The sequence below is a fragment of the Podarcis erhardii genome (genome assembly GCF_964252035.2).
Source record: "Podarcis erhardii genome assembly, chromosome: 1".
NCBI lineage: Eukaryota > Metazoa > Chordata > Lepidosauria > Squamata > Lacertidae > Podarcis > Podarcis erhardii.
In genome coordinates, this window is record NC_138497.1 from 117600566 (window position 1) to 117625969 (window position 25404).

The following is a 25404-nucleotide window of genomic DNA, read 5'->3' on the forward strand; positions in this document are numbered from 1 at the left end:
CCCAAACACTGAAAACCTGAAAGTAAGTGTTCTGGTTTGCGAACTTTTTTCAGAAGCCAAACGTGCTCCATTTTGAGTGTTACGCTTCTGTTTTGAGTGTCACACTTGAGTATTATGCTGAGGTCTGCCTGTTTTTGCTATCTATTTTGCGTTTTTGTGGCTTTTTTTGCGACTGTGTGGAACCCAGTTCAGCTACTGATTGATTGTGTGACTGCAGTACATTGTTTATTGCTTTCATTTTATGGATCAATGGTCTCGTTAGATAGTAAAATTAATGTTAAATTGCTGTTTTAAGGGTTGTTTTTAAAAGTCTGGAACTGATTAATCTGTTTTACATTATTTTCTATGGGAAAGCATGCCTTGGTTTTGGAACGGACTTCTGGAATGGATTAAGTTTGAGAACCAAGGTACCACTGTACTATCTGGATCAGAGTGATTGTTTCACACCATCAAAACTGGTGTCATGCCAATTTCTATTCATTGCCTCTTCATACCCAACCCTTTTCCTTTTTCTTTTAATCTGAATATACACATATATTGTACGGAAGATTTCTGCAAGTTAGGGGAGCTAATCAATAGTTAAGAACAGCAAGGCTTCTTCTGTTTCCCAGGATCTTCTCCTATTCAGCCAATTGCCAGAAATCCTAATTTTTGCAAATATTTTTTTGAATTTTTTTTTTTATAAGTACTGTATGACCCATTGTCGATTACTTCTGGATAAATGTGGATGCGATCATAATTAATACTGTTCTATCTTCAGATGTGCCTGCCTTTGAGAAATTAGTAAAGTAATTTATCATGAGCAGATATTGTGTCCTACACGCAAATTTCAACTTTATCCCAAAAGGACTGCAAGTTGCTCATATGACGTTGCTTCTTTTTTTTTGCACCTTGGAGTCTGATATATTTCTGACACACGAAGACTGGAGATAAGTACACTGCTTTCTTTTCACATATACTTCCTCCTCTTCGTTCTGATAATGAATATTGAAGCTATTCTATGGAATCAGGTGATCAGCTGTAAGAATATACAGTATTTCTCTGAAACAAAAGAACTGTTGCGGTCAGTTTACGAAAACCAGCAGCTGCTGTTACAACATGGTTACAAAATGACTACAACATGGGGGAGAGCATTTTTAGCAATGTGTAGTAACAATTGCAGAGAGGGGTAAGAACACTTTTGGGATCTGCATCCACACCAAACTTTAAAGCATGGGTAGGCAAACTAAGGCCTGGGGGCTGGATCCGGCCCAATCTCCTGCTCAATCTGGCCCGCGGATGGTCCAGGAATCAGCGTGTTTTTACATGAGTAGAATGTGTCCTTTTATCTAAAATGCATCTCTGGGTTATTTGTGGGGCCTGTCTGGTGTTTTTACATGAGTAGAACGTGTGCTTTTATCTATAATGCATCTCTGGGTTATTTGTGGGGCATAGGAATCCGTTCATTATTTTTTTTCAAAATATAGTCCGGCCCCCCACAAGGTCTGAGGGACTGGCCCCCTGCTGAAAAAGTGTGCTGACCCCTGCTTTAAAGCACACACCCCAAAAATAATTATAGGAACCATAGTTCACTCCCAATAGATCTAAAATTCCCAGCACCCTTATTCCCAGCACACTACCATTACCAATTTTTTTGGGGGTGTGTGTGTGTGTGTGTGTGATGTTTTTCCAGTGTGTTCTAAAGGTGTGTTGTGTGCTGCTGGTAAACCAATACTGCAGTCCAGTGATACTGTAGATGGAGCACTACTAGATTTTATTATTGTTCCATAAAACTTGTATACTGCTTGATTGTAACAGAAAAATCCCTCGAGCGGTTTGCAAAGAAGAATATCATCATGTCAGCGAGCCTTACATGGTGTACTTGCCAAAGAACCAGCCCAGAACACTTGGGGAATTCCCCCACCATGGTTTCCAACACAACATACTTTGGGGCTGAAATAATGACTTGCCTTAGGAAACCGATTACTTAATATATTTTAGAAGCCCTGCCCGACAAGTGACCCCAGTAATAAGGAGTCACTTTCCATTCCCTGCTGGCTCGGAATAAGTGCTTTGCTTGGAAAGCAGGCATTTCTAGCTAGCCAGCAATAAAAAGCGCCTTCGGAAAACGTTATTTCACTCCTTCCTTCCACCTCCAGCTTGACGCGCGCTCTCAAAACTCCCGCGCAACACCCAGGAGCGCCCCGTCCTCCTCCCGCCCAAACTCAACGAAAGGGGCGGAGCCTGATCTGGACGGCTGACAATCGCAGCAGCGAGGAAGCGACAGGCAGTCGTCTTATTCCCCCCCCCCTCACCTTCGCCCCGCCTTCCTCCCAAGCCTGCTTGTTACGTTGGTTCCTCTGCCCGCCCGCTTAAGAATCATGCTCGACTCGTCCCTTTTGCACGCTTTCGAGGGCAGCTTCAGCTTGGCCTCCAGAGCAGGCGCGGGCGCCTTAAACACAAAAACAAAACACGCACAGCGCGCGTTGCGTCCCAAAAGCAGCTGTTTTTATCAGCCCGACCGCAGCGGCGGAGGCGGGGCGAAAAGCGACGGACCCTTTTTCCCTTTTCCAAGATGGCCGCTCTGCGCCCGTTCCTCCCCCCCCCAAGTAGGACGGTCTCTACTACACACCGCCCTTTCCCAAGATGGCCGCGCTGCGTGCGTTGCCAGCGCTCGCACGTCGTTCCTGGATTTGAGGGACGGGGAGGAAGTTGGGGGCGGGGAGGGGGGCAGACGAGGCGGCGACGAGCCCCGTCCACCTCCTCCTCCTCCTCCTCCTCCTCGCGGCAGTGCGGCTTCCAGCGGGGCGGGGAAGGTGCGCGTTCCAAACCGAGGCGCAGAGAAAGAGGTGTGTTCGTGGCGTCTGTAGGAGGAACGAGCCTGGCTGAGGGGAAACTCGGAGGGGGAGAGAGGCAGGGGGAGGTCGTGTGGGAAACTGGTAAAAGTAGTAGCCGGAGGCGGCCTGTGGAGCTCAAGGGGGCGGGGGCAGCGGCTCAGGAAAGCAAAACAAGGGGCGCTGGGTCAGCCAGCTCCTCAGAATTCGGCCCAGTGAACCTGTTAAGGTCCACGTCCAGAGTGAGAGAGATTTGCCAGAGTATAAATACCTTCCCGCCACCGCCTGTCCTGCTCTTTAATCCTAAGTACGTGGGAACAACGTTAGCCCAGCAGACCTAAAACAGTTTACCTGGGAGCAAGACCCATTGAATTCAATAGGAGTGAAATATGGGGGGGGGGAGGGGAGGGGAAGGGGGGCGGTGCCAGGAGCTCTTTGCATGTTTACAGGCGTGGTTTTTAACAATATCGCAGGCCTGGTTTTGAAAATCGATTTTGGGCCAGGGTGAGGCATCCTTCGTGATCACGTTTTCATTTTAACCCCAAAACAGCATGCGGCCTTTGCTACAGTTGCTTGGGGGAGTTTTCCTAATGGGCCACCATAACTACCTGAATTTCTCCCTCTTACCTATGTTTTAAGGCGATCATAATCAGGGATCATTGTATACATATACACACATATACCCACACAAGTTATATACATATATACACACACTATATCTATACACACACACACATTATATATATATACCGGTATATATATACACAGTTACATATGTGTGTGTGTATGTATAATGTGTGTGTGTGTATACATACTTCTATATATGTGTATATATGGCCTTACACACTTCTGGTAAATTTAAAATGATTTGGTGTGTTTCAGTTTATTTTGTATAAATGTGATGCAGCGAGGGGAGGAAAGTTGTGTAAGGAAGGATTCTGGTTGTGGAGAAGTATGCACTACATAGGCACCCCCACCCCCATATCACATACATTTTATCTGCTCTAGACCCAAATCTGGTGACTTAAGCATGAGGGCAACATTTGATTTTTCTGGTCTTGGGACTGATTCAAAAGGAAGAGCGTATTTTGGATTAGCTGCTGTCAAGTATGAAACATTAGTTAAGGGACCTTAAAAGTGTGTGTCATTACTGGCTGAAACAAGTCACTGATTTTTATGGGGGCGTTTAGTGGTGGAGGAACCAGGAGAAGTCATCCTGTTTGGGCTTTCTGCCTTGGTTGGTGAGAAAAAAACATTGCCCTATTCTTCCCAGTGAACTGCCTAGGCCCAAAGCAACCCCACCATTTTGCTTCTTTGTCACCCTGTGTGATTTTAAGATAGCATCTTATTAATTATCAGTCTATAAGTATAGTATCTGTCATGTCTTTGAGAACAAGTACAGGCATTTGGTGCCCACTCTGGAATTAGACATGTTATAATAGCTTAAATATATCATTTTCTTCTGCTTCTGGCATTGTTCCTTTGGGTTAGTAATTTACCCACTTCAAAGCTTACATGTTTTTTCAGTAATTGCCCAGATGTATTTTTGCTGAAATTGTGGCTTGTCAGTGATTTAAATACTCAAATAATGTTTTCTTCAGCATCCCAAACTATTTCTGACCTCACAAGGAATGTTCCCTGATGATGAAGTAAATGTTGAAAGTGTTGCAACTTGAAGATAAAAATGTAGGCTAGTGGATATAAAGGGAAACTATGTGTTAAAACTATCCGCTGCTCCTCAGCTGTATAGTTGCTTTAGTTTACAGCCTCCATGGCTACATTTTGTAAATACATTTTCGGGATAAGCTATATATGGTTGGGAAGCCCTCGGTTTAGGGTAGCAGCCTTGATGATGATCCATTGATTCCTGAGTCCAGTAACAAGTGTGCAATCATAAATACCATATAAGGTTTAGTGTGTCATAATTCATGCAATGCAATTCTATACATGTTTGTTAAGAAAGAAGCAAGCTCTGTTGGGTTCAGTAGGGCTTAGTTAGAAGTGAGATTATATAGGACTGTAGCCTATCAGGAAGGAAAAATCTCTTCTTTTGTTTGTTTGTTATTTAATTAATTTTATTTATATTCCGCCCTTTCCCCAAACTGGGACTCAAGACAGCTTACAAAAATTCAAACAACATGGATAAAATAAAAAAGCTAAAAATATATAAATGACAATGCTTAAGAAGTAGTTAAAGTATTATAGAATTAAAACTATATACTGTAAGAGCAAATCTATGGACATACAGATAGTAAAATCAGCACAGCCCTTTTAAAATGTGTTTTGGGGGGGTTATTGGGTTGTTTTTATTTTTATTATGTATTTTGTGATTTTTTATTTTGATTTTATTCTGTGAACCGTCCTGAGACCTCTGGGTATAGGGCGGTATATAAATTCAATGAATGAATGAATTCTCTTTCCTTAAAAACAGCCAGTTCCCCCAATCCTGTCAGAATTAAGCAGCCTTCATCTGCCAGTGGAAGGACAGCAAAGAGGGAGCCTGTATAGCTTCTTTAAGAAGGAAGTTCCAAAGTTGGGAACAGCTACCAAGAAGGCCTTTTTCTCCCATCTTCCCACCAAATGTGCCTGTGAAGATGGTGGGAGAAGGGCCTCTACTGAACATCTCAGAGCCTGGGCAGGTCCTTCAGATAGCCTGGGCCTAAGCTGTATTTTCTTTTACATAGGAAAGAACTCTTTTTCTTAGATGGATTACGATGATTTAGTTTAAGTTTATATTTCTGAGTAGTACAAGTAATTATTATAAAATACCTGTTTTCATTTTTGGGGGGTAAAGGTTAATGTTTGTGTAACATTAACCCCTCTCCTCATGTCTAAGAAAATAATTACTAGCCTTGAAACATCCATGATTGATATTGTGTTCTATTCTAGCATATGAATAAGTTTTGGTAGCTTTATCGGAATAAATCTGCATAGACTTGTTTTTAAAATTACCTTAACTTATAAAAGTTAAAAATGTTAATTTCTTGGACACCATCTAGGAAGATTTTCTTTCTTTTCATTCCTGCTGGCAATAAGACCACTGGTTTCTATTGTGGAAACACAAATAATTGCTCTGATCCTATTAGTTAGTGACTGACTGACAGCCCTATTCTATACATGTCTACTCAGAGGTAAGCCCCATTTATTTGGCTTACTCTCAGGTAAGTGTGTTTATGATTACAGCCTTTTGAGTGGCATGTGTAGGCTATTATGATACGATGTGGTGCTTTCTGTCCAGCTTGCAGAGAAACCCCCATGTCAGAAACCCTGTTCCACAATTTGCATTGACAGGTATTCTAGATTCTCTTGGCCATTATGCCAAGAAATTGAAGTACCATTAAAAATACTTTGAGGCAAGTGAATTAATTTGAGTTGTCTTACACCATATTTGCATTAATGGAAGTCTTGAATTTCAATAACATTTCTCTGATACTTGCACAAAGTTCATAATAAAATTAATATTGAAATTCTTGCAAAATATTATCAATTTCTTAGACATCTCATTGTAGATCTGCAGTTACTAATCCTAGTCACCTAACTGATTGGTAACGTGCTTTTAATTTTAAGATTTGCTTATAATTTATGGAGTAGAATTGTATAGTACTTCTCTGGCTATGTGGTATTGTAGGGTGTGGGTTTTCTAATGACTTCAGATTTGCAAAACAGAATACAATCTGAAGCATAACGTGAAACACATGTATGTTAAGTTAGAATGTGATGGAAAATATGGAAACTATAGGCCGTTTATGTTTTGTCATGTAATTGTGTGGGTGACTAGAATGCTGTTTGAAATATCTTTATACTTCTTGGATTACACTGCTGGTGTATTTTTAATTAAACACAAATGCTTTAATTCTAGCTGTGAATTCCATTACAAGATTGGTTATAAGTTACCAAAACGACCTGTCTTCACAAATATAGAAATGGGTGGAATCATTTCCAGATGGCGGGTAAGTAAATCTTCTCACCTAGAGGTGCACATTTTTGTAATGCAAGAACACTGTCTCAAATGCTGCTTGTAAGTAATTTGCTGTGATGCAGAGCAGAGTACAGAACTTGTTCGGCGTGCCTAGGTCAAGAAATTTGTCTTAGTTTCATCGCACATATGGTACTTTATCAGTGTACTGGCTCCGTCTTAAGGTACTCCTATTTCTGTTTGAATGGTGTGCCTTCAAAACAAAACATGAGACCGAAATTTTGACATTGCAGAATGACTTCTCACAGGTCTCAAAATGTGCCCAAAGTAGCCGTCTTTTTCCCGAACGGTGGCAAGAATGCAAGATAAAGTTACCTGTACTTGGGCTGCAATTGCAAAACATAATCTGCTGTGCTGGGAAAGGATAGAGTAGAACAGGATAGACTTCTCCCTCCACCCAGCCCAAAATAGCTCCATCAGCCTCCAGCCATGGAGTGATGCTGTTGTCACTCCTCTGACGCAGAGCTCCCGGTTGTGCCTGCCAGTTGGGTTCCCACTGACAGTAGCTCATGGAAAGTACCAAAATGAGGTGTTCCAGGGGAGAGGGTGGGGCTGAGCTGGTTTGGGATCTGCTGGACCCTGGGTGTCCCCATTGTCACCACCCAATAGCATCAGGCCTGATTGTTATGCCAGCTTCGAGCGGGCCTAATGTGGAGCAGGGGTTTATTTCCCACCCACTCCAACTTCCACCCTGGCCAGCTTAGTGGCACTGCTGCTATACTCCTGTCATACCACTGCCTGACAAGAGATAGGATTGCACTCTTTGTAAGTTAAAGTCAGTGGGCTTAAGTATATTTTTTATTTTGTTGGGATTGTATTTAGTTCTATTTGGAGGAGATGCCTTGGGCAGAAGATCTGGAAGAGTATGCCATCAACAGTCAAGCACTAATTATGTAGCTGTTCATTGTCTATAAAAAAAGTATTTGTTGGCATGAAATCTGCTGAGTGTTCGTATGCCAGTTTTGTGACCTCTGAAAAATAGCCTGTGGAGCAGCACGGCCTTTCTGTTAATGAGAAGCCCACCTTTATTTGTTTTGGATCACATTTAACTGTTTTTGGACTATGAACAAAAAATAGTACTTGCTTAGTATTCAGAATATATATTATCAGTCAGCTTTATAAAAACACTGTACAGTAGGCCATTATCATCACCCTTACAGATCAGAGAGAGGGAAGGGGAGCTCTGGCTGCGAGGATAGTAGCTCGGATTAGAGTTGTTAAATCCCAATCCTGTTAAAATTAGTCAAGGTGATGGCCTGTTGAGAGCACCTGAATGAATTCCCTTGGTGTTCACTTGAATTGTCAATAAGATTGCACTGAACCAGCATAGGTAAACCCTTAAATATCATTGGAAAGTAGCCTATTTCTCAGTTCAAGAAAGGAAAGGCTTGCCTCCATCATGAGCTGAGCATGTTCCAGCTTATTGGCCGCACTACCTCTGCTTGGGTCATCAGTGCATACTTCAGTAGAAGGTGGAGATCCACGCTGGTTGGCAGTGGCTCTCTAGGATTTTAGACAGGGGACATTGCCAGTCCTACCTGGAAATGCCAGGGATTGAACCTGGGACCTTTTGCATGCAAAGCAGATGCTCTGTCACTGAGCTACGGCCCATAGCATGCGGCTATGTTATGGCTGTTCCTTGTGCCACACACTTTGAGAGCCTCTCTTGGCTATAAGCATTCTTTATAAACAAATAAGTAAGTTTTCCTTGGCACTGAGATTGTAAATGTAATTAAGTGAAAGCTATGTCTACCTTGGTTAAGATACTTGTGGCTTACAGATGCTGCCTTGAGCACTGAAATATATAAATAATATATGACAATTCTTCCTATCCTTGGACATAAGGCAACAGCCTTCTTCTTAGTCATATAGAGAACATAGTGCTGTTGGATTGCAGGTGTATTTTGTATATGTGGCATATGTTTACCTAAGGGAGCAAATTTCATACTTTACTTACTCTAGAAAAGACTCATTGACTTAAATAAGGAATGAGGCTCCTTCACGCATGAAGGGAAAAGTATTTTTACTAAGGTACCAAGAAGATGTTAACACTGTTGTATGTGAGAATTTGTACATGGATTGATATGTGTGCATATTTGCTTCCCTCCTCTTCCCTGAAGGAGCTCAACTCTATAGACTCATAACTATACACATAGTTGGTTCTTGTTCTGAACCCTGCAGATATTACTGACATACTGTATGGCATCTGGGAAACTTCAGTTGCTGAGCCGAGATTTGAACCCAAGTCTCCCTAGATCCCCACGACGGGGTGAGCTCCCATTGCTTAGTCCCTGCTCCTGCCAACCTAGCAGTTTGAAAGCGCATCAAAGTGCAAGTAGATAAATAGGTACCACTACAGCGGGAAGGTAAACGGCATTTCCGTGTGCTGCTCTGGTTCACCAGAAGCGGCTTAGTCATGCTGGCCACATGACCCGGAAGCTGTATGCCAGGTTCCCTTTGCCAATAAAGCAAGATGAGCGCCGTGACCCCAGAGTCATTCATGACTGGACCTAACGGTCAGGGGTCCCTTTACCTTTACTCCCTAGCCCAGAGCACTGCCACTCTATAGCACTGGCTGTCACGTTGGAGAAAGAATCTTCAATTACTGCAGTCATTGTGTTTTTGCCCTGTTGAGTACACAAGAAATTTATCTTACCAAAAATTACCCTCAGCACTGTTTATTGTAGGAATGTCAAGAAACTTACCACTGAACAGTCATGCTGCCAATGTCCCTTCCTCATTTGTTAGCGTGTTAAGGCATAGGACCCAATCACTTTCGTATGCTTGTGTGCAAGATCATGATGCAGTTTAGCAGAACTTTAAACATTTTCCAAACACTACAGGTTACCTGTTCCTCACTCCAGTTTATCTCCTTTTAACTACCACTGAGAGAGAAGGGGAGACTAGAGTGCATGTGTGTACACAGGTATGCATACCTATAGTTGCCTAGGGTCCATGTTTGTGCATAGATGTCCCTGCCCATGAGATATTTTGCTGTAGAAGCAGGTGAAACCGTTTCCCCTGATTTCCCCCTGTAGATCCCTGTTCCCCTGAAAAGCTGCTTCAGAGGGTCAGAGGAGCGGCCAAGGGGAAGGAGGAATGGGTGCAAGTCACGCCTCCAGCCCATTCCTCCTGGAGTGTCCATAGTATCTTAGCTCTTTCTGCCAATGCAAATCTGTCTCCAGCCATAGTCTCATGTTCTCTATTTTTTACTTTTTTGTAGATTAAGATCAGGCAGGTACATTTTATCTTCAAATAGACCATTGTGTTCTTCTCAAGTTTATTTTCACCTTCCTGTCCTGGAGTATTGAGCCAAAAACCACATTATTATTTTTTTTTGAAAGACCTAAGGACATTCAAACAATTTCAAGGAAGGTTCCCCAGGTTCCTTCTTTCAATTGCTTATTTGCAGCATGGTGGTGTGTTTGCTGAATTTGAATAAGCAGGGATGAGAGAACAAACTTGGAAAAATACATGTGCCATGGTTTTATTATATAAAGGCTACTTTCAAATATGAGAATCAATTAAAAATTTCCCTGTGCTTATTTATTTTCTTTCCCCCTTTCTTCATCTGTTCATACATTTTCAGTTTCACAACTTTCTTCACTTCCTGGTGAACTTTCACATATTCTTAAATGATCTACTGCGTTTGTGCACCACATCTTTGATCCATAAGACCATTGCTGTTCTATGTGTGTATGGTATAGAATGTACTACTCTTGAAATTCCTCCACTACTCTGTAAATATTGATGATGTGTTTCTTTCCTCATATAATCTGAGGGAGGGATATTTGATTATTGGAAAAATCATGGAGTTTTGTTTTAAATGTTTCTCTTAAGTATGTTGTTGTTTGTCACTTGTGGCATATATCATGTTGGCATGACTGAGGAACTTGGGATGGTAATATTCAAAATGAGGTTTGAAGATATGTAGTGCGGTACTCTGTGTAGTGCTAATCATTACATTTTCCTACATATCTGATATTCAGTTGTTGGCTATATGTTTGTTATTACTTAGATATTGAGGGCAAATTTTCACAGCTTTTTTTCTTTCCCTTGTAAGCAGACAAAGTCTTCCACAATAGAAGTATTGGAAAAAATAGATAAGGTATGTTTGATCTCTTATTGCTTGCCTTAAGAACTAAATCTAAGATTCTTAACATTCTTTCAAGTGTCAGCAGTTGCCTTTTATGGTTGGAATTGGACACTGTCAATACATTAAGGCTGGTTCTATGATCGAATGGCAAATAGATCACAAATTTTAAAATACTTGATATCAGCGGTACCTTCTCAGATAATCGGTTGTTAGGGGTCTAAAAATCTGTTCAGAAAGATCTGTTTTGGTTGTTGCATTAAACATGCAGTTCATTTTAAACTATGGTTTCATGTGAATGAGCAACAAACTGAGACATGCTGCTGCTTAAGCCATTGTTTAAAAGTTAGCTATTGTCTAAAGTGACGTGCAAACTGGGCCGATGTTTACAGCATACATTATGTGGGTGCATATCATTGTAGACACTGACCATGATTCAAATAAGGGAGAAAGAGTGTGCAGGGAAACAGAAAACCAACCGCTGTTTTGGATGGTGTTCCTGCCACCCTTGTTCCAAATGCCAACAATTTAAGACAGGCATAGGCAAACTAGCTAACAGGACCAGTGGTCAGGGATGATGGGAGTTGTAGTCCCAAAACATCTTGAGGCCCAAGTTTGCCTTTGCCTGATTTAAGACCATGCCTGCCCACCCACATAGTAATTGTTAGCACAGTCAGTGCTTAGAAGAACAGTCAACTCTCCTTTTAATTTAGAAATGCTTACATGATCGTTGGTTACTCCAAGTAACTGGCTATTCACAAGCCTTATATGACAGCCAATGATACTTCCTAGGACTGCAGTTCCATCAAAATTGATGGAAACGGCTTCAAAGTAAAAATGGTTAGGATCAGGATGTTACATGGGGGCAGGGAATATTGGCCATCTGATGTACTGAGTCCACAGCGATTCTGGAAAATAACCTCACATGAAAGCTAAAACTTCACACTTTCCTTGTTTCTATCATTGTCCCAGGCATATTGTGTTATCCAGGACAGGAGATTTTTAAATTCAGCTTAATAGTACTTATTTTAGAAATAGGAAAAAATATAGTGAAAACCTTGGGTTGATAAGGCCAGCATAATATCATTCATCTTCCTCCCAATCACAGGATTCCCTATGCTTCTCCCTGCTTCCCCATGCGCAGTGTGCAGAAGATTGCCCTTGTGCGAGGGCTGTGCATGTGTGTTGCTGCACACCACTGACAGATCACATCATGCCTTAGGTTAAATAAACCAAGGATGTTAAGTATATTCATTACAGTACCTGGCTTCATTCTTCTGTCTCAAGATAAAATGGCTGGAATGTACAATCTTGGCACATGAGGTTAAATGCTCAAAAGATTTGTTTTTAATTTACAGGATATCCAGGCACTAGAAGAGTTTAGAGAGAAAAACCAGAGGCAGCAGAAGCTATGGGTTGGAAGGTTTATCCTCTATTCATCTGTTCTCTACCTTATTAGCTGTCTAATTATCTACTTGTGGTATCTGCCTGATGAGTGGACAGCAAGGTTCGTCATGACTCTTCCACTGTTTGCATTTCCGCTGATGTAAGTAAAACATGACTTCTTTGCAAGCTCCTTTTATCTAGTGGTGGTGCTTAGTGAGTTGTAGTACAGGGTGTATATATTTCACAGTTCTAGGGCTGTCATAATTTACAGGCGGTTTTTGAAAAGGTTAATGTAGCAGAATATCTCTATGTAAGAAGAGACCTGTGGATCAGACCAAAGCCTTGCTAGCACAGCATCTTGTCTTCCATGTTGTCTCACCAGATGCCTTTGGGAAGCCCACAAGCAGGATATGAGGGCAATAGCACTCTTCTGTTTGGGTACCCCAGAAATTGGTATGCAGAATTATGTTGCCATTTTCTAAGGTCCTCTATGAATTTGTCTAATCTTCTTTTAAAGCCATCAGAGTTGATAGCTGTCATTGAAATCTAAACTGGTGGGCATATTTCTGAAAGAGCAGATTTCTGAAGTGTAAGGTAATTATTTTGATTTCTGAATAGCTTTTAAGTTAACCCATTTTAAGCGGCAACATCATTGCGCATAAAAGTTAACTGAAACACATAATGAGGGCAGTTCGGAATATTGGACTGATGGACTTCGAGAAGACAGCTGGTGTGGGCAGAAAATATAGGCACTGAGGCAACCCTTTACAGAGTTTTGTCAATTTTGGCTTCCCCACCCTTCCCCCTTCCCTACTTAAATGAAATTAGGTTAAGAGTTGGATCCTGTTCTAGAGAGAAGGGGGAAAGTTACTCTGAGAAACTGGCCACTACAATTTACTTCCTCAATTACAATTTACTTCCTCAATGCAGTCTATTGTTTAAAAATTAATAATTCAGAATCCGTGACCAGAGGAAAGAGACAGTGGAGGAGGACTGGAAAAAATTTAAAATCTATCTTAAAAATTGTTGTAAAATTTCGGAATGTTAAGATGTCAAGGGATTGGATACAAAGAATTACAGCTATAAATTGAAATTTATAAAATAGAATTTTTTTAAAGAGAACTAAATATAAAAATGGGATGAAGAATTGCTAAAAATTTTAAAATATGGATGCAGGGAAGGGGAGGTTTGGGGAAGTTGTGTTATGTTTATTTGTTTTTTGTTTATGTTGTAAAATCAATAAAAATTATTTAAAAAAAAAAAAATAAAAATTAATAATTCAGTATTCTAAGTTATTTGACAACTTTATTTTATATGAGCTATTTTCTTGTTTGTTAGATGCCAGACCCAGGTCATCTTTGTTTGAGGATGTGGCAAATGCAAAGCTGTATTGCTATTTGAAAAGTCCAGCATCCATGAACAGCAAGTGATTAGTTAGCAAAATCTACTCAGACTGACCCAGTTGGATAATCTGATCATAGGGACACTCCTTTGGGTTTTTAATGCATAGGAATCTAATGCTTATGTAACGCAATTGGTTGCTTTTTGAGTCTGTTGTTACTAGTGAAACTATTTAGTGGGAAATTTATATTTCAAGTGTATCCATATTTTTACTTACCCTACCTGGTCCAAGCCAAATTTATTTACATTTAATATTAGAGGACCTTTATAATGGTTGCCTCTGGGTATGAAATATTCTCCCCAAGGAAGCTAACCTGGTGCCCTCATAAGTTGTCTTTTCCTCACCAGGTTAAGTTTTTTCTGTTCTCTTAGTTGGCCTTTTTAGAACTTGTTTTTAAGTCCCTATGCTGTGCTTGGTAATTTAGTGTGCATTTGAAGCTTGTTTTAGTTTTCTGCTGTATTTGGTGTATTTCTGTGCTGGTTTTCTATTTGTCTTTTATGCTGGTCATCTCTTGTAGTACGGTTTTATTATTTTCAATTTTTGTATGTTTCCTTGATAATTTTTTGCAAAGCACCTTATGATGCAATAATTTTGCACACTTTGGTTAGCAATCTGTTTTGAGACAGACCTTTCAGAACTTATTGTTAATGACGGCATATAGGGAGCAAGTGTCCCCTCAACACTTCCATGTTGATAATTAATGCGAAGGGTGTGTTGTCACTGTTCAAGACACTGGTGTCTGCTGTTTGCTGAGTCTTTGCTGGATCTTTCAGTGCATTTCAGTGTTCAGGTATGTTAGGAGGTATGTGGCCCAGAACTTAAATTTCGACTTGTATGACTTGCAAAAAATGCAGTCCCACTCTTTGTCTGTCCCCAGAATAGTTTAGTTTTCTTCCTCGCAGGAAATGAATGATTGGTAAGCAGTTGCCAACTTGTCTTTGTTTGTGGTCAAGTTGTAGAGCTGCACCATACATCTGGTGTGATCCCCAGCACTAGTTCTCGAAGTTTTTCATCCTTAAGCAAGTAAATTAAGCCTGCCTTTTCCAGTTGGCAGTTGCTCCCTGTTCAGCAACAGTTGTTGCTGTTTTGGCTTACTCTCGAGGGTCTGATTGTATTACTAGTGCTGGCAAAATGAGCTGGCTTCCAGGAATATGTAGTTTGCCTAGCTAGATGCCTGCATTTCAATTCCTGTTTGAAAAGTTGAGAAAATAACAACATGGTTTTACTTCTTTAATTCTAAAACATTGTACAAATTCATTATGCAAGGATTTTCTTGAATAAATTTTTGAAAATAAACCTTCATTTTTGACTCTGCATACTAAAATAGTAATCGAAACATTAATACTTCGCTGATCTCTTGGAAAAAAGGAGTGATTGCTAAAAACATTTATGCATCTTGTGCAAAAGGTGTTTTGCAGTTCATAGAATGAAATTGCTTGCAAAACTCTTGATCTAGTGTGACTTTCAAAAACGCCTCATTGTATTGGTCAGCCTGTATTGTGTCAGGGCCAAGTCAAAGGACTGTTTTGGCATGACAAAGTACCGTATTTTTCGCCCCATAGGACGCACCTAGTTTTTTTGGGGGGAAATAAAGAAAAAAAAATATTTCCCCCCCCCCCCAGGTGCAGGGCTGGGGTGGGGGAAGCCGGAGCTTCTCCCGACCCCAGCCCCTAGAACAGGCTGCTATCCGCTAGCCGTGGGAGAGCTGCACGAAGTTGCATGGCTAGCGGAGAGTTGTGCGAACCCCGAAGCCTGGGGCGTGCTGAGCTCAGTGCGCCCCAAGCTTCTGGGTGCAGGCAAGCTCTCCGCTAGCTGTGGGAGAGCTGTGCGAAGTCACGCAGCTCTCCCATGGCTAACGGAGAGCTTCCTGAAGCCTGGAGAGCGATAGGGGTAGGTGCGCACCGATCCCTCTTGCTCTCCAGGCTTCAGCAAAATCCTGCATTCACCCCATAGGACGCACACACATTTCCCCTTCATTTTTGGAGGGGGAAAAGTGCGTCCTATAGGGCGAAAAATACGGTATATTGAGGCTGCTGGTTTTTCCATGATAAAATGGCTGTCGTGGTCAAACTGATAATAGTGTAGTTATGGGCTGAGTTCTACTCATAGTGAAGTTGTTCGCTTCACAATGAACAGAGCTTGCAATTCAGAACAATTTGAGCATAAGGCCTGCTGAGACCCTTTGCCTGTCTTTCACACAGTAGTTTTGCAGTACTTCGGTAAGGGGAGGGGGTAAAAGACAGGAGTTCAAGTGCTTAGGTCTTTATGCTGTCTAACAACTAGGGAGTTGCTTCAGCAGGATCATCCCCCCCCCCCTGGACTTAGAATGTTACAACTGCTGCTCTATTCAGCATTGATCAGGTCTCCTATGGAGTACTGTGTTCAGTGTTCAGAGTGGTTTTGACAGTTGGGAAAGGCGATCTATGAATGCAGTAAAGAATTGATATAATGTAAGAGAATAGGTTGTTTGATCCTGATGCTGGGTAAGCAGGACAGGTTAGGGTTTCTGCTGGTTTACCCCCCACCTCACTGCCCAGCAGTCCTCCTCTCTAAGGATTCTCAGACTGCTGGTTTTGGGGGGACTTCAGCATTCATGCCAATGCGGTTGGCTTTGGGATGGCTCAGGACGTTATGGTGGCCATGACAACCATGGGGATGTCTCAACATGTCATCAGCCTAACGCATGTGACAGGCCACACTCTGGACCTTGTTTTCACAACTGGGAAGGAATTAGGGTTTTCTGAAAGTGATCTGAAAGTCTAAACAGTATAAATGTCCAAGTTGGGGCATGGGCTTGTTTGGATCACTGTTATCATTCACATACTTACTTTGCACTCAAGGGATTCTATTTTGCAATCTAAACGCTCTTTCTTTTAAACACTTTTAAAACAATCCATGTAAGGAACCCATTCTGCTAGTATTAAATGAGGTTCCTGTGAAGCAAGCTGATTTGTCCCTAGTTGCTTTTTGAGACTAGCATTAATTGTGAAGTTTTAAATTAAGTTATGTTAAAGCCTGCTGAGGAAGTTAATTCCATCCGTAGTGAAGAATGGCACATTCAGTTTCCTTTTGCCTAGATTTTAATAGTGGAAATTCTTTCTTTCCCCACAGAATTTGGTCCATAAGAACACTCCTCATTTTCTTCTTTTCTAAAAGAACAGAAAGAAACAGTAAGTGTATTTTTCCTTATCCACCCCCCCACCCCCAGATTGTGTTAGCCTAAGCATGGGACTGTATAGATACAATTACATAACCTATAGTTGTCTCGTGTTAAAATACCTTGTGGATGGTTTTGTAGGTGAGATTTATGAGTGAGTTTCTTTTAAGACTTCAGGAAATCTACTCAACCTTATAGTCAGCTATAAAATGGAAAATGAATATAAAATGTTTTGAAGATGAATGGATTAATTGTTAGGTACTTAAATGTGTCTGAAAGCTGAATAGCAGAGGATATTTAAATACACTTATCTTGCTATATTAATAGAAAGTAATTATGACTAATTTATCTTTTGGTAAATTCACAGTATTTTAGATACTCGTGTATTGTACCCAATATATATCAAAGTATCACTGGAATTAAGGAAGTATGTGTTTCTTCTAAGTTATGAAGCAGCCAGTGTGGTCTGATGGTTATTAGAATGTTGGACTGGAGTACTGGAGAAATATATGCTCAGACACTATTTCTGAGTCTAACCTATCTCAGGATTGTTGTGAAGCTAAAATGGTGAGAGGAATGGGAACCAACTTCATTTTGGAAGGAAGTTGAGATGTATAATAATAAGAATAGCAACAACAATATGGATTCAATCTGAAGTTGGAGGCAGCCTTAGCAGGACTGTCCTAGGTTAACCTACTGAAGACCCTTTTCTTCCCTTGGTTATTAAAGAGTGCCTGGTTTTGTTGTCCTCACTTGCATGACAATTGTGCCTGCAGAAAGGGTCTGGTTTAGAATCCCATGTGCTACTGTTAAACATGATTCAGTTCCCCGAGAACCTGATAAGAGTCTTATACTTAATTTTTGTTGGTCTATGACTGATAAATTCTTTTAAAAGGTGACTTAGAACTCAGGTGGTGGAATTGACTCTCAAAGGCTGTATTGATGTCATGACAGCAATGCAGGTTAAAAAATTAATTGCAGCTTCCTCTCTTTATTTTGCTACTTTTAAGTTCTGCTCGTTAATGAATTTTGCCCAAAACTTAGGGTTACCATGGCACCAAAGAACTTGCTGTTGCTTCTGCATGGACAGTTGTGATTGGAGCAATGGCTTTTCATTATAGATGTTGCTTCTTCCTTTCTCATTTAAATGATTTTTTTAAAAAAGGGAAAATGGCAGAAGAAATCTTTCCTTAGCTAAGGCAAATCTACCTGGAGGTAATGTGGACTGAGCCCATGGGCTTCCTAGGGAAATGAGAGGAACCCCAGGTTTGAGAGTAATTTCTTATGCAGCCTCTCTCATGCTAGTGGCTGAAATCTATTGTGCTTTTGCCATATTCACAGTCACATAGGCGTAAGGATTGTTTGCAACATAAGTGACTGTAAAAGTCACTTGTTCACTTCTGTTATGCCTTTCTTCCTTGGATCTTAAAACTGCAACAACCCAGTGAGAGTGATTTTACCCAAGGCCAGTTAGCAAGCTTCACGGTGAAGATGCCAACCTGGTTTTTCCAGTTTCATGCAACATCCAGTCCCTTTGTTGCATTAGCTCTCTCTATTTCCAAACAGCCCAGAACCTCGTTTGAATGGTTTATAATAGCCTTTGCCTGCCTGGTACTCTCCAGATATTTTGGACAGTACAGTGGTGCCCTGCAAGACGAATGCCTCGCAAGACGAAAAACCCGCTAGACGAAAGGGTTTTCCGTTTTGGAGGCGCTTCGCAAAACGAATTTCCCTATGGGCTTGCTTCACAAGACGAAATGTCTTGCGAGTTTTTCCGACTTTCCCCCCTCCCCCCTTTTTCTAAGTTGCTAAGCCGCTTATCCGCTTATCCGCTAAGCTGATAAGCCGCTAAAAGCCACTAAAAGCCGCTAATAGCGCTAATCCGCTAAGCTGTCAATGGGCTTGCTTTGCAAGACGAAAAAACCGCTAGACGAAGAGAATCGCGGAATGGATTCTTTTCGTCTTGCGAGGCACCACTGTAAGTCCCATTAGCCACCACCACATGTAGTCCAGAACATTTGGAGGATGCCAAGTTGGCAAAGGCTGGTTTATAACAAACCTGTTACATTTCACAGTTTGATGCCCTTCGCAAGACGTTTCTCTGTTCATTACTGCATCTGGACACGTTCCTTTCTGCTTAAACCCTTAAAAGCCTACTGCTCCACAAACTCTGTAGGTGTGCTAGGCCCTTTACAGAATTAATACAGCCCCTCACTAGAGGGCTTGCAAACAGATACGTTTTACTGCTACTTTGATAGTGGCTTCCCACATTGAGTTTATTGAGTTTGAAAATGGAATAGTGTTAACTTAATGAAAAATCCCACATGCATTTCCATCCCCGCCCCCAAAGAGGTTTAGCAAAGTGTTAAAACTGCATTTTTATAGTGTTTCTTTTCTTATATCTCAGTAGAATGGCTTTCCGACTAGCAATAACTTGTTTTGGCAGAAAGAGATTTTATTAATTGTGAATTTCTAATAATGCACACTAATTCCGGGGGTGACATTTAACAGTTTATATTGAGAAGCTTATTTTTATTTTCATATTTTATTTACGAAATTTATATACTGCCTTCCATCAAATGATCATGGCTCTGTGCATTATAAAAACACAAAAATATATAACATAATAACAGACAAAACAACACACACACCCTAGTCTAAAAGGCCATAGATTAATTTGCTAAAGGCCTGTGAGAAGAGGAATGTTTTTGCTTGGTGGCTAAAGTTATGTAGTGAAGGCACCAGGTGAGTCTACCTGGGAAGAGCATTCCATGAATGGGAAGCCACAGAAAAGGCCCATTCTCATGTTGACACCCTCTGGATGTCTCATGGAGGAAGAAGGGCCTTGGATGATGATTTCAGGGTCTGGGTCAGTTCATATGAAGAGAGGTGGTTCTTGAGGTATTGCAGTCCTGAGCCATTTTAAGATTTTATAGATCAAAACCAACACTTTGAATTGGGCCTGGAAACTAGTTGACAGCCAATGCATTTGGGCCAGGATTGGTGCTATATGCTCAAACCATCCTGCCCTGGTGAACAGCCTTGCCACTGAATTCTGCACCAACTGAAATTTCCAAACCATCTTCGGAGGTAGCCCCATGTTTAATATGTATAACTCATTGCAATACTCTTACTTAACCTTCAGCCAAATTCACATCTTTATTAAGTGGCATGCCTTCATCCACAGCTTCACATCAATATTTTTAACTTTTTTATTGAAGTTCTTATGATGGGTCAAAACAATTTTAGTTCTAATAGCAGCTTGATTGATAAAGTGTTACATTAAAAGGGTTCATAATTCACCACATTCAGTTGCAGTAAAAATGGTAAACTGCTTGTGAATGATGATGCATCTTAAAAAACTCTTCCATTAATTAACCAAGAGACAGGGGGTTTGCTAATGTTATACTGGAATGCTGGCCAACATATTGTATTCAAATTCAGACTATGAATGTTTTTATTTATTGCATATGCATGCATATTTGACATGTCACCTTGGTATTAAATATTGATTTAAATCTTCTTCTTTAGATGAAGCTTTAGAAGTTCTAAAAGCCGAGAAGAAAAAAATAGTAAGTGTGTATATTTATAAAGACGGCTTGGCAAAATCTTACCTGTAATATCTTGTCAAATAAACTGTATAAGTTAACAGAATTTGATTGGGCTGAATGGATGAAATCAAATTTTGTGTGAGTGCCTCCTCTCCCCTCACAATGAGATTTCCTTCAAATCTCCAGAGCAGATTTGGGGGGCATGGAGGCTGGAAGGAGTAGGATAAGAAGCGGTTGGGTTCTGCTCTGTGAACAGAAGTCAAGTGCACAGATACCCTGCCCCCACTTTGCTGGGGGTGCAATAGTTGGGCTCAAAATATGGCAGATATCCTCCAAACTGTTGGAGGAAGCAAATTAGTTGGAGTTTGCAATTCATTCTACTGGAGGTTTGCGTTAAGAGACTGGAGAGTAGGGCGTGGCCAAGCACTTCTCACTCCCAGTCCATTAATCTTTGTAAGTCTTGGACACCATTAATAAGCTGTTCCAATAGCAGTAATTATTTTTTATGTATTTGCAGAGAATTTCTAGAGCACTTCATAATAGAAAAAATCCTAAACAGTGCATGGATACTTTGACTGTATTTTTATTTGGTTGATCATGCATGTAGGCTGTTGGATGCCAGAATTAATGTTTAATCAGGGACTTTAAAATAAGTTTTAATCTTGATTTACATAGGACTTAGACCCTGCCTTTCTGCAAATCTGATGCTGCTTAAAGTTAATATGCCCCTAGGTAGATCAGGGCAGAAATCTGAAAATGTATTAGTAAATGTGAGGTGGTGCTGTCAGCTTCAGGAAGGAATGCCTGGAGAACACATATTTGCACATCTGCTTGCTTGTTAGAGCCAAATATGTACATATTTGTTAAGGGCACACCGCTTAATCTTAGAGGCTGTAGTTTGTTAAGGGTGCTGAATGTTAGGAGACCCTTATTTCCCTCAGAGAGCTACAATTTTCAGAGTTGTTCAACAGTCATTCATTTTCCCCAGGATGTCTGGGCATTGTAGCTCTCTGATGGGAATAAGGGTCTCAACCACTTTCAGCACCCTTAACAAACTATAGTTTCTAGGATTCTTTGGCTGAAGCCATGACTGTTTAAAGTGGTATGATACCACTTTAAATGTTTAGCATATATGAGTCCTTACTGCAATATCACAAAGGCAGAACTAGTAGAAAAGTTAAAAGTATTTTACCTGTTCACTTGTGTGAGTTGTGTGTTCACTACTGAAGTTTTATCTTGGTGTGTTTCGTAAATAAATAAATACCCTGTTTTTCAAGTCCTCTGGACTGGTGTAATAGTGCCTTCCCATGGGTGTTAGTGTTTTGGAAATAATCCTTAGCTTTGAGAAGTAGGTATATGCAAGGTTGGGAACACCCTGCACCCAGAGAGATTGGTTGGAGGAGTTCAAGGCCTTGTCAGAGATACACTTCTCCACATGATGGCTCCCAAATGGGAGCAGGGTGGCTGAGTGCCACTGTTGGTGCATTCCAGTAGCTGTTGGAATACAACTCCCATCATTCCTTTCCATTGACTATGCTGGCTGGGGCTGATGGGCATCTGAGTCCTAAACAGCCAGGTTGGGCAAGGCTGTTGTAACAGAACCTTTCGTGGCGTGTCCCTGAGAAGTAAATTTTGTGGGAACACACAAAACCCTGCTGGGTCAACTTGTTCAGGTGAGATGCTTCCATGGCACATGTCAAATTGATTGAGGGAATCTTAATGGAATGAGATGGGTAGGTAAATACAGGCTTTCCTTGCAGTTGTGACTTCTGATTGTGTGGCCTTTAAAAGGGATTAGAAAAAAGCAGCTAGTTTAGTCTTCGATAAAGGGTTTTGAAAGGGCTAAAATGTTTTGTGGAAATGTTCTCCGTAACTTATAAGAATAAGAACCTATGTAAAAAGGTCAAGGGAAATACGGTTTGTGAGCCAATGAATTTTCTATGACCTTTCTTATGTAAGTTTAGCTTTCAAGTAGCACTTGCGTCTTCCACATGCTAGTTAGTTACTTGTGCCAAATATTTTCCTCTGCCAATAAATATTATACAACTTTTGCCCAGAGATTGTTGAGGGCAGCAGCAGGTGGTGTGCCATGAATGTCCATTGCTCATTTTGTGGGGATGGAATTGTGTACACCCTTATAATTATTTTACTCTGTTGCTCCCCCACAAATCCTTTCTTCGGTACTGTTCAAGCGAATTGTGACAGCCATCTGTTTGGCAACATATATGGTCAAGGCAAGGGCACTGAGTACATTTATTTATTTATTTATTTATTTATTTATTTATTTATTTATTTAACAAAAAATTAAAACAACTAGTTTATTGAAAACAACAACTCTTAAGCAGCTTACAAGTACATGATCAGATGTGGATTTTTAAATGTGTGCATTTCGGGAAATAAAAAATCTACTTAAAGAAGCAATTTAAGCCAAATAAGTGCTGAAAAAGGAAAGTGAGTAAAATGTTACTCTTCTAACTCCCTCCTCCAGCTCTATGTAGTTTTAAAGGGTGAAGAAGGTAACCATTCTCACCACCTCATGACTAAGGGGATCACTGTGTAGGTAGGCTTCATGAATGCCAGGGGAAGACTTCAAATGCTGCCGCATTGGCAGCTGTTACTGTAATGGGTCTCTGGATTTATGTAAGTTGTGTATCATTTAGATAGTGGCTTCATTCTCTGCTCTACTGACATGACAAAGAAATAGAAGCCCATTCGGGCAATGCACTTCTCCACAGGTCCTAAAAGAGCTACATTGGCTCCCAGTACATTTCCAAGCACAATTAAAAGTTTTGGTACTGACCTTTAAAGCCCTAAACAGCTTCAGCCCTGTATACCTAATGGAGCATCTCCACTCCCATCATTCAGCTCAGACACTGAAATCCAGCCCCGAGGGCCTTCTGGCCGTTCCCTCCCTGCTAGAAGTGAAGCTACAGAGAACCAGACAGAGGCCTTCTCGGTAGTGGCACCTGTTGGGATACTGCCAGGGAGACATAGGCCATCACTGCCTCCACGCCGACTCCGGACGTCCATCGATCTCCCGTAGACGTGCAGTATCATCAATTAGCGACACGAAGCCTTAGAAAAATACCTTCCACATTCTTAGGCTGGTGCACACTCTATCAGCAGAATTCACACAGCGAAAGTTGCACAGCAGGAGAGCATATTTACAAGTTTATTCAGCGTTGGTCAGAACAAAGAAAAACATGACCACCTGCTAGCGTGTTCAGGCACCGAGAGAGAAACGAAAGCAATAGCAAAACATAAACATCCTGTGAACAGGAAATACACAGACTCTGTGACGCACAAAAGCCTGCTCCCTTTTAAGGTGGAACGGAAATATCCTAACAGCACCCGCCCTGTGGAACGCCCTTCCATCAGATGTCAAGGAAACAAACAACTATCTGACTTTTAGAAGACATATGAAGGCAGCCCTGTTTAGGGAAGTTTTTAATGTTTGATGTTTTAGCGCATTTTTAATATTCTGTTGGGAGCTGCCCAGAATGGCTGGAGAAACCCATCTAGATGGGCAGGGTATAAGTAATTTATTGTTGTTGTTGTTGTTGTTGTTGTTGTTGTTGTTGTTGTTGTTGTTAGTAGTAGTAGTAGTAGTAGTAGTAGTAGTAGCAGCAGCAGCAGTAGTAGTAGTGTATTGGTGTAGTGTAGCTGTAGCTCAAGTGTAGCTGTAGCTGTAGTGTAGCAGTAGTGTAGCTGTAGCTCCATGGTAGAGCATCTGCTTTACATTCAGGAGGTCCCAGGTTAAATCCCCAATGTTCTCAGCTGGGACTGGGGAAGCTGCCCTCTCTCTAAACCTTGGAGAGCCACTGCCAGTCATTTCAGACACTGCAGAGCTAGATGGACCGTTGGTCTGACAGTGTATCAGGCAGCTTCCTGTGTTACTATCCTGGAGCAGTGATGCCAGCTACAGTGTTGATGATGCTGTTTGGGGCAAGCGTTGGAGGTGTGGGTGGAGACAGCGGAAAATATCCTTCTCCTGTCCCCGACTGCTCTACTTGGCAAGGCAGTTTAGCTACCGAGTGGAATGTGCTTGGTAATGTGAGAGGACACCAGTACGCTAGGAGTGATCGCCAAAGAAGAAGATTCCTGTAGTTGCTGTTGCCATCAGTACAGTTGTAGGGATTGGAACAGATCCTTAATTTCTCTAATCCTTTTGGCAGTGGAGATGATGATTTCAGTTTAGGGCAATGTGAGATGTATTTTTGCTTGGAGTGCTTTAGGCTTTGCCTTTTGTTCGTTTGGGCAGTTAGAAAATGGACTACAAATTTGAATCTAGGTTTGGGAGTGTGGAAAGGTAGTGGGAGAAGAGAGAAGCACAGGTGTGGTAGGGATGTAAATATCAGGGTTGGGGAGGTGAGAAGAAAGTGCTGAAGAAAACTGGGTTGGGAGGTGGATGTGGGGCCAGGGGAGGAATGAATAGGGAGGACACAAGAGCCAAACCATAGGAAATCTGCTTCTTAATCTGCTAACCGACTCACCAGTCCAGAATAATGTGATTCTAGATGTGTGTTAAAAAATGCTACTCACTTGGTTTCCTAAGTAGTTAAATATTGCTGCCTAGAATATTTGAAACTTCTTTCAGGCCTAAGAGCCTGAGTGATCTATTCTGAAGCATTCTTTCACTCTCTAGTACTTAGAGTATTACTTAGTCGGATATCATCTAGTATTCGTGGCTGAGCAAGCAGATAACTTACCATCAGGTAGATCGTTGTTGAAGGCCTCTTTAGATTATCTTGTGTTAGATTATTTTAGATTATCTTGCTGCTACTTTAAATGAATTCAAATCTCCTTGAGCTGCACCCAAGGGTACTAAAGAAGCTTGCAAATGTAATCTCGGAGCCTCTGTCTATAATCTGGAGAATTACTGGAGAACAGATGAGGTCCCTGCGGACAACATTTGCTCCACGATTCTATGAGAGCAAGGCAGTGGAGACTGGTCCGTTAGGGCAAATGGGGCTCTGTACCACCAACCTCAATTTGTCCTTAAAAGGTAAAGGGACCTCTGACCATT

The 25404-nt window shown here is 41.2% G+C and overlaps 1 protein-coding gene across 4 annotated transcripts in view; it reads left to right on the forward strand.

Annotated features, from left to right (window-relative positions):
- The first annotated feature begins 2624 nt into the window (after positions 1-2624).
- Positions 2625-25404, forward strand: part of LNPK (lunapark, ER junction formation factor) — a 41015-nt gene continuing 18235 nt past the window's right edge. Inside the window, exons 1-7 of one of the 4 annotated variants that reach the window (XM_081854864.1) lie at positions 2625-2828; positions 4415-4489; positions 6671-6763; positions 10853-10897; positions 12241-12428; positions 16782-16840; positions 20359-20399. In XM_081854864.1, coding sequence (XP_081710990.1) covers positions 6737-6763; positions 10853-10897; positions 12241-12428; positions 16782-16840; positions 20359-20399 — 360 coding nt within the window. In that variant the 5' untranslated portion in view covers positions 2625-2828; positions 4415-4489; positions 6671-6736. The remainder of the gene's footprint in view (positions 2829-4414; positions 4490-6670; positions 6764-10852; positions 10898-12240; positions 12429-16781; positions 16841-20358; positions 20400-25404) is intronic. The other 3 variants (XM_081854866.1, XM_081854863.1, XM_081854865.1) reach the window with 3 other exon arrangements.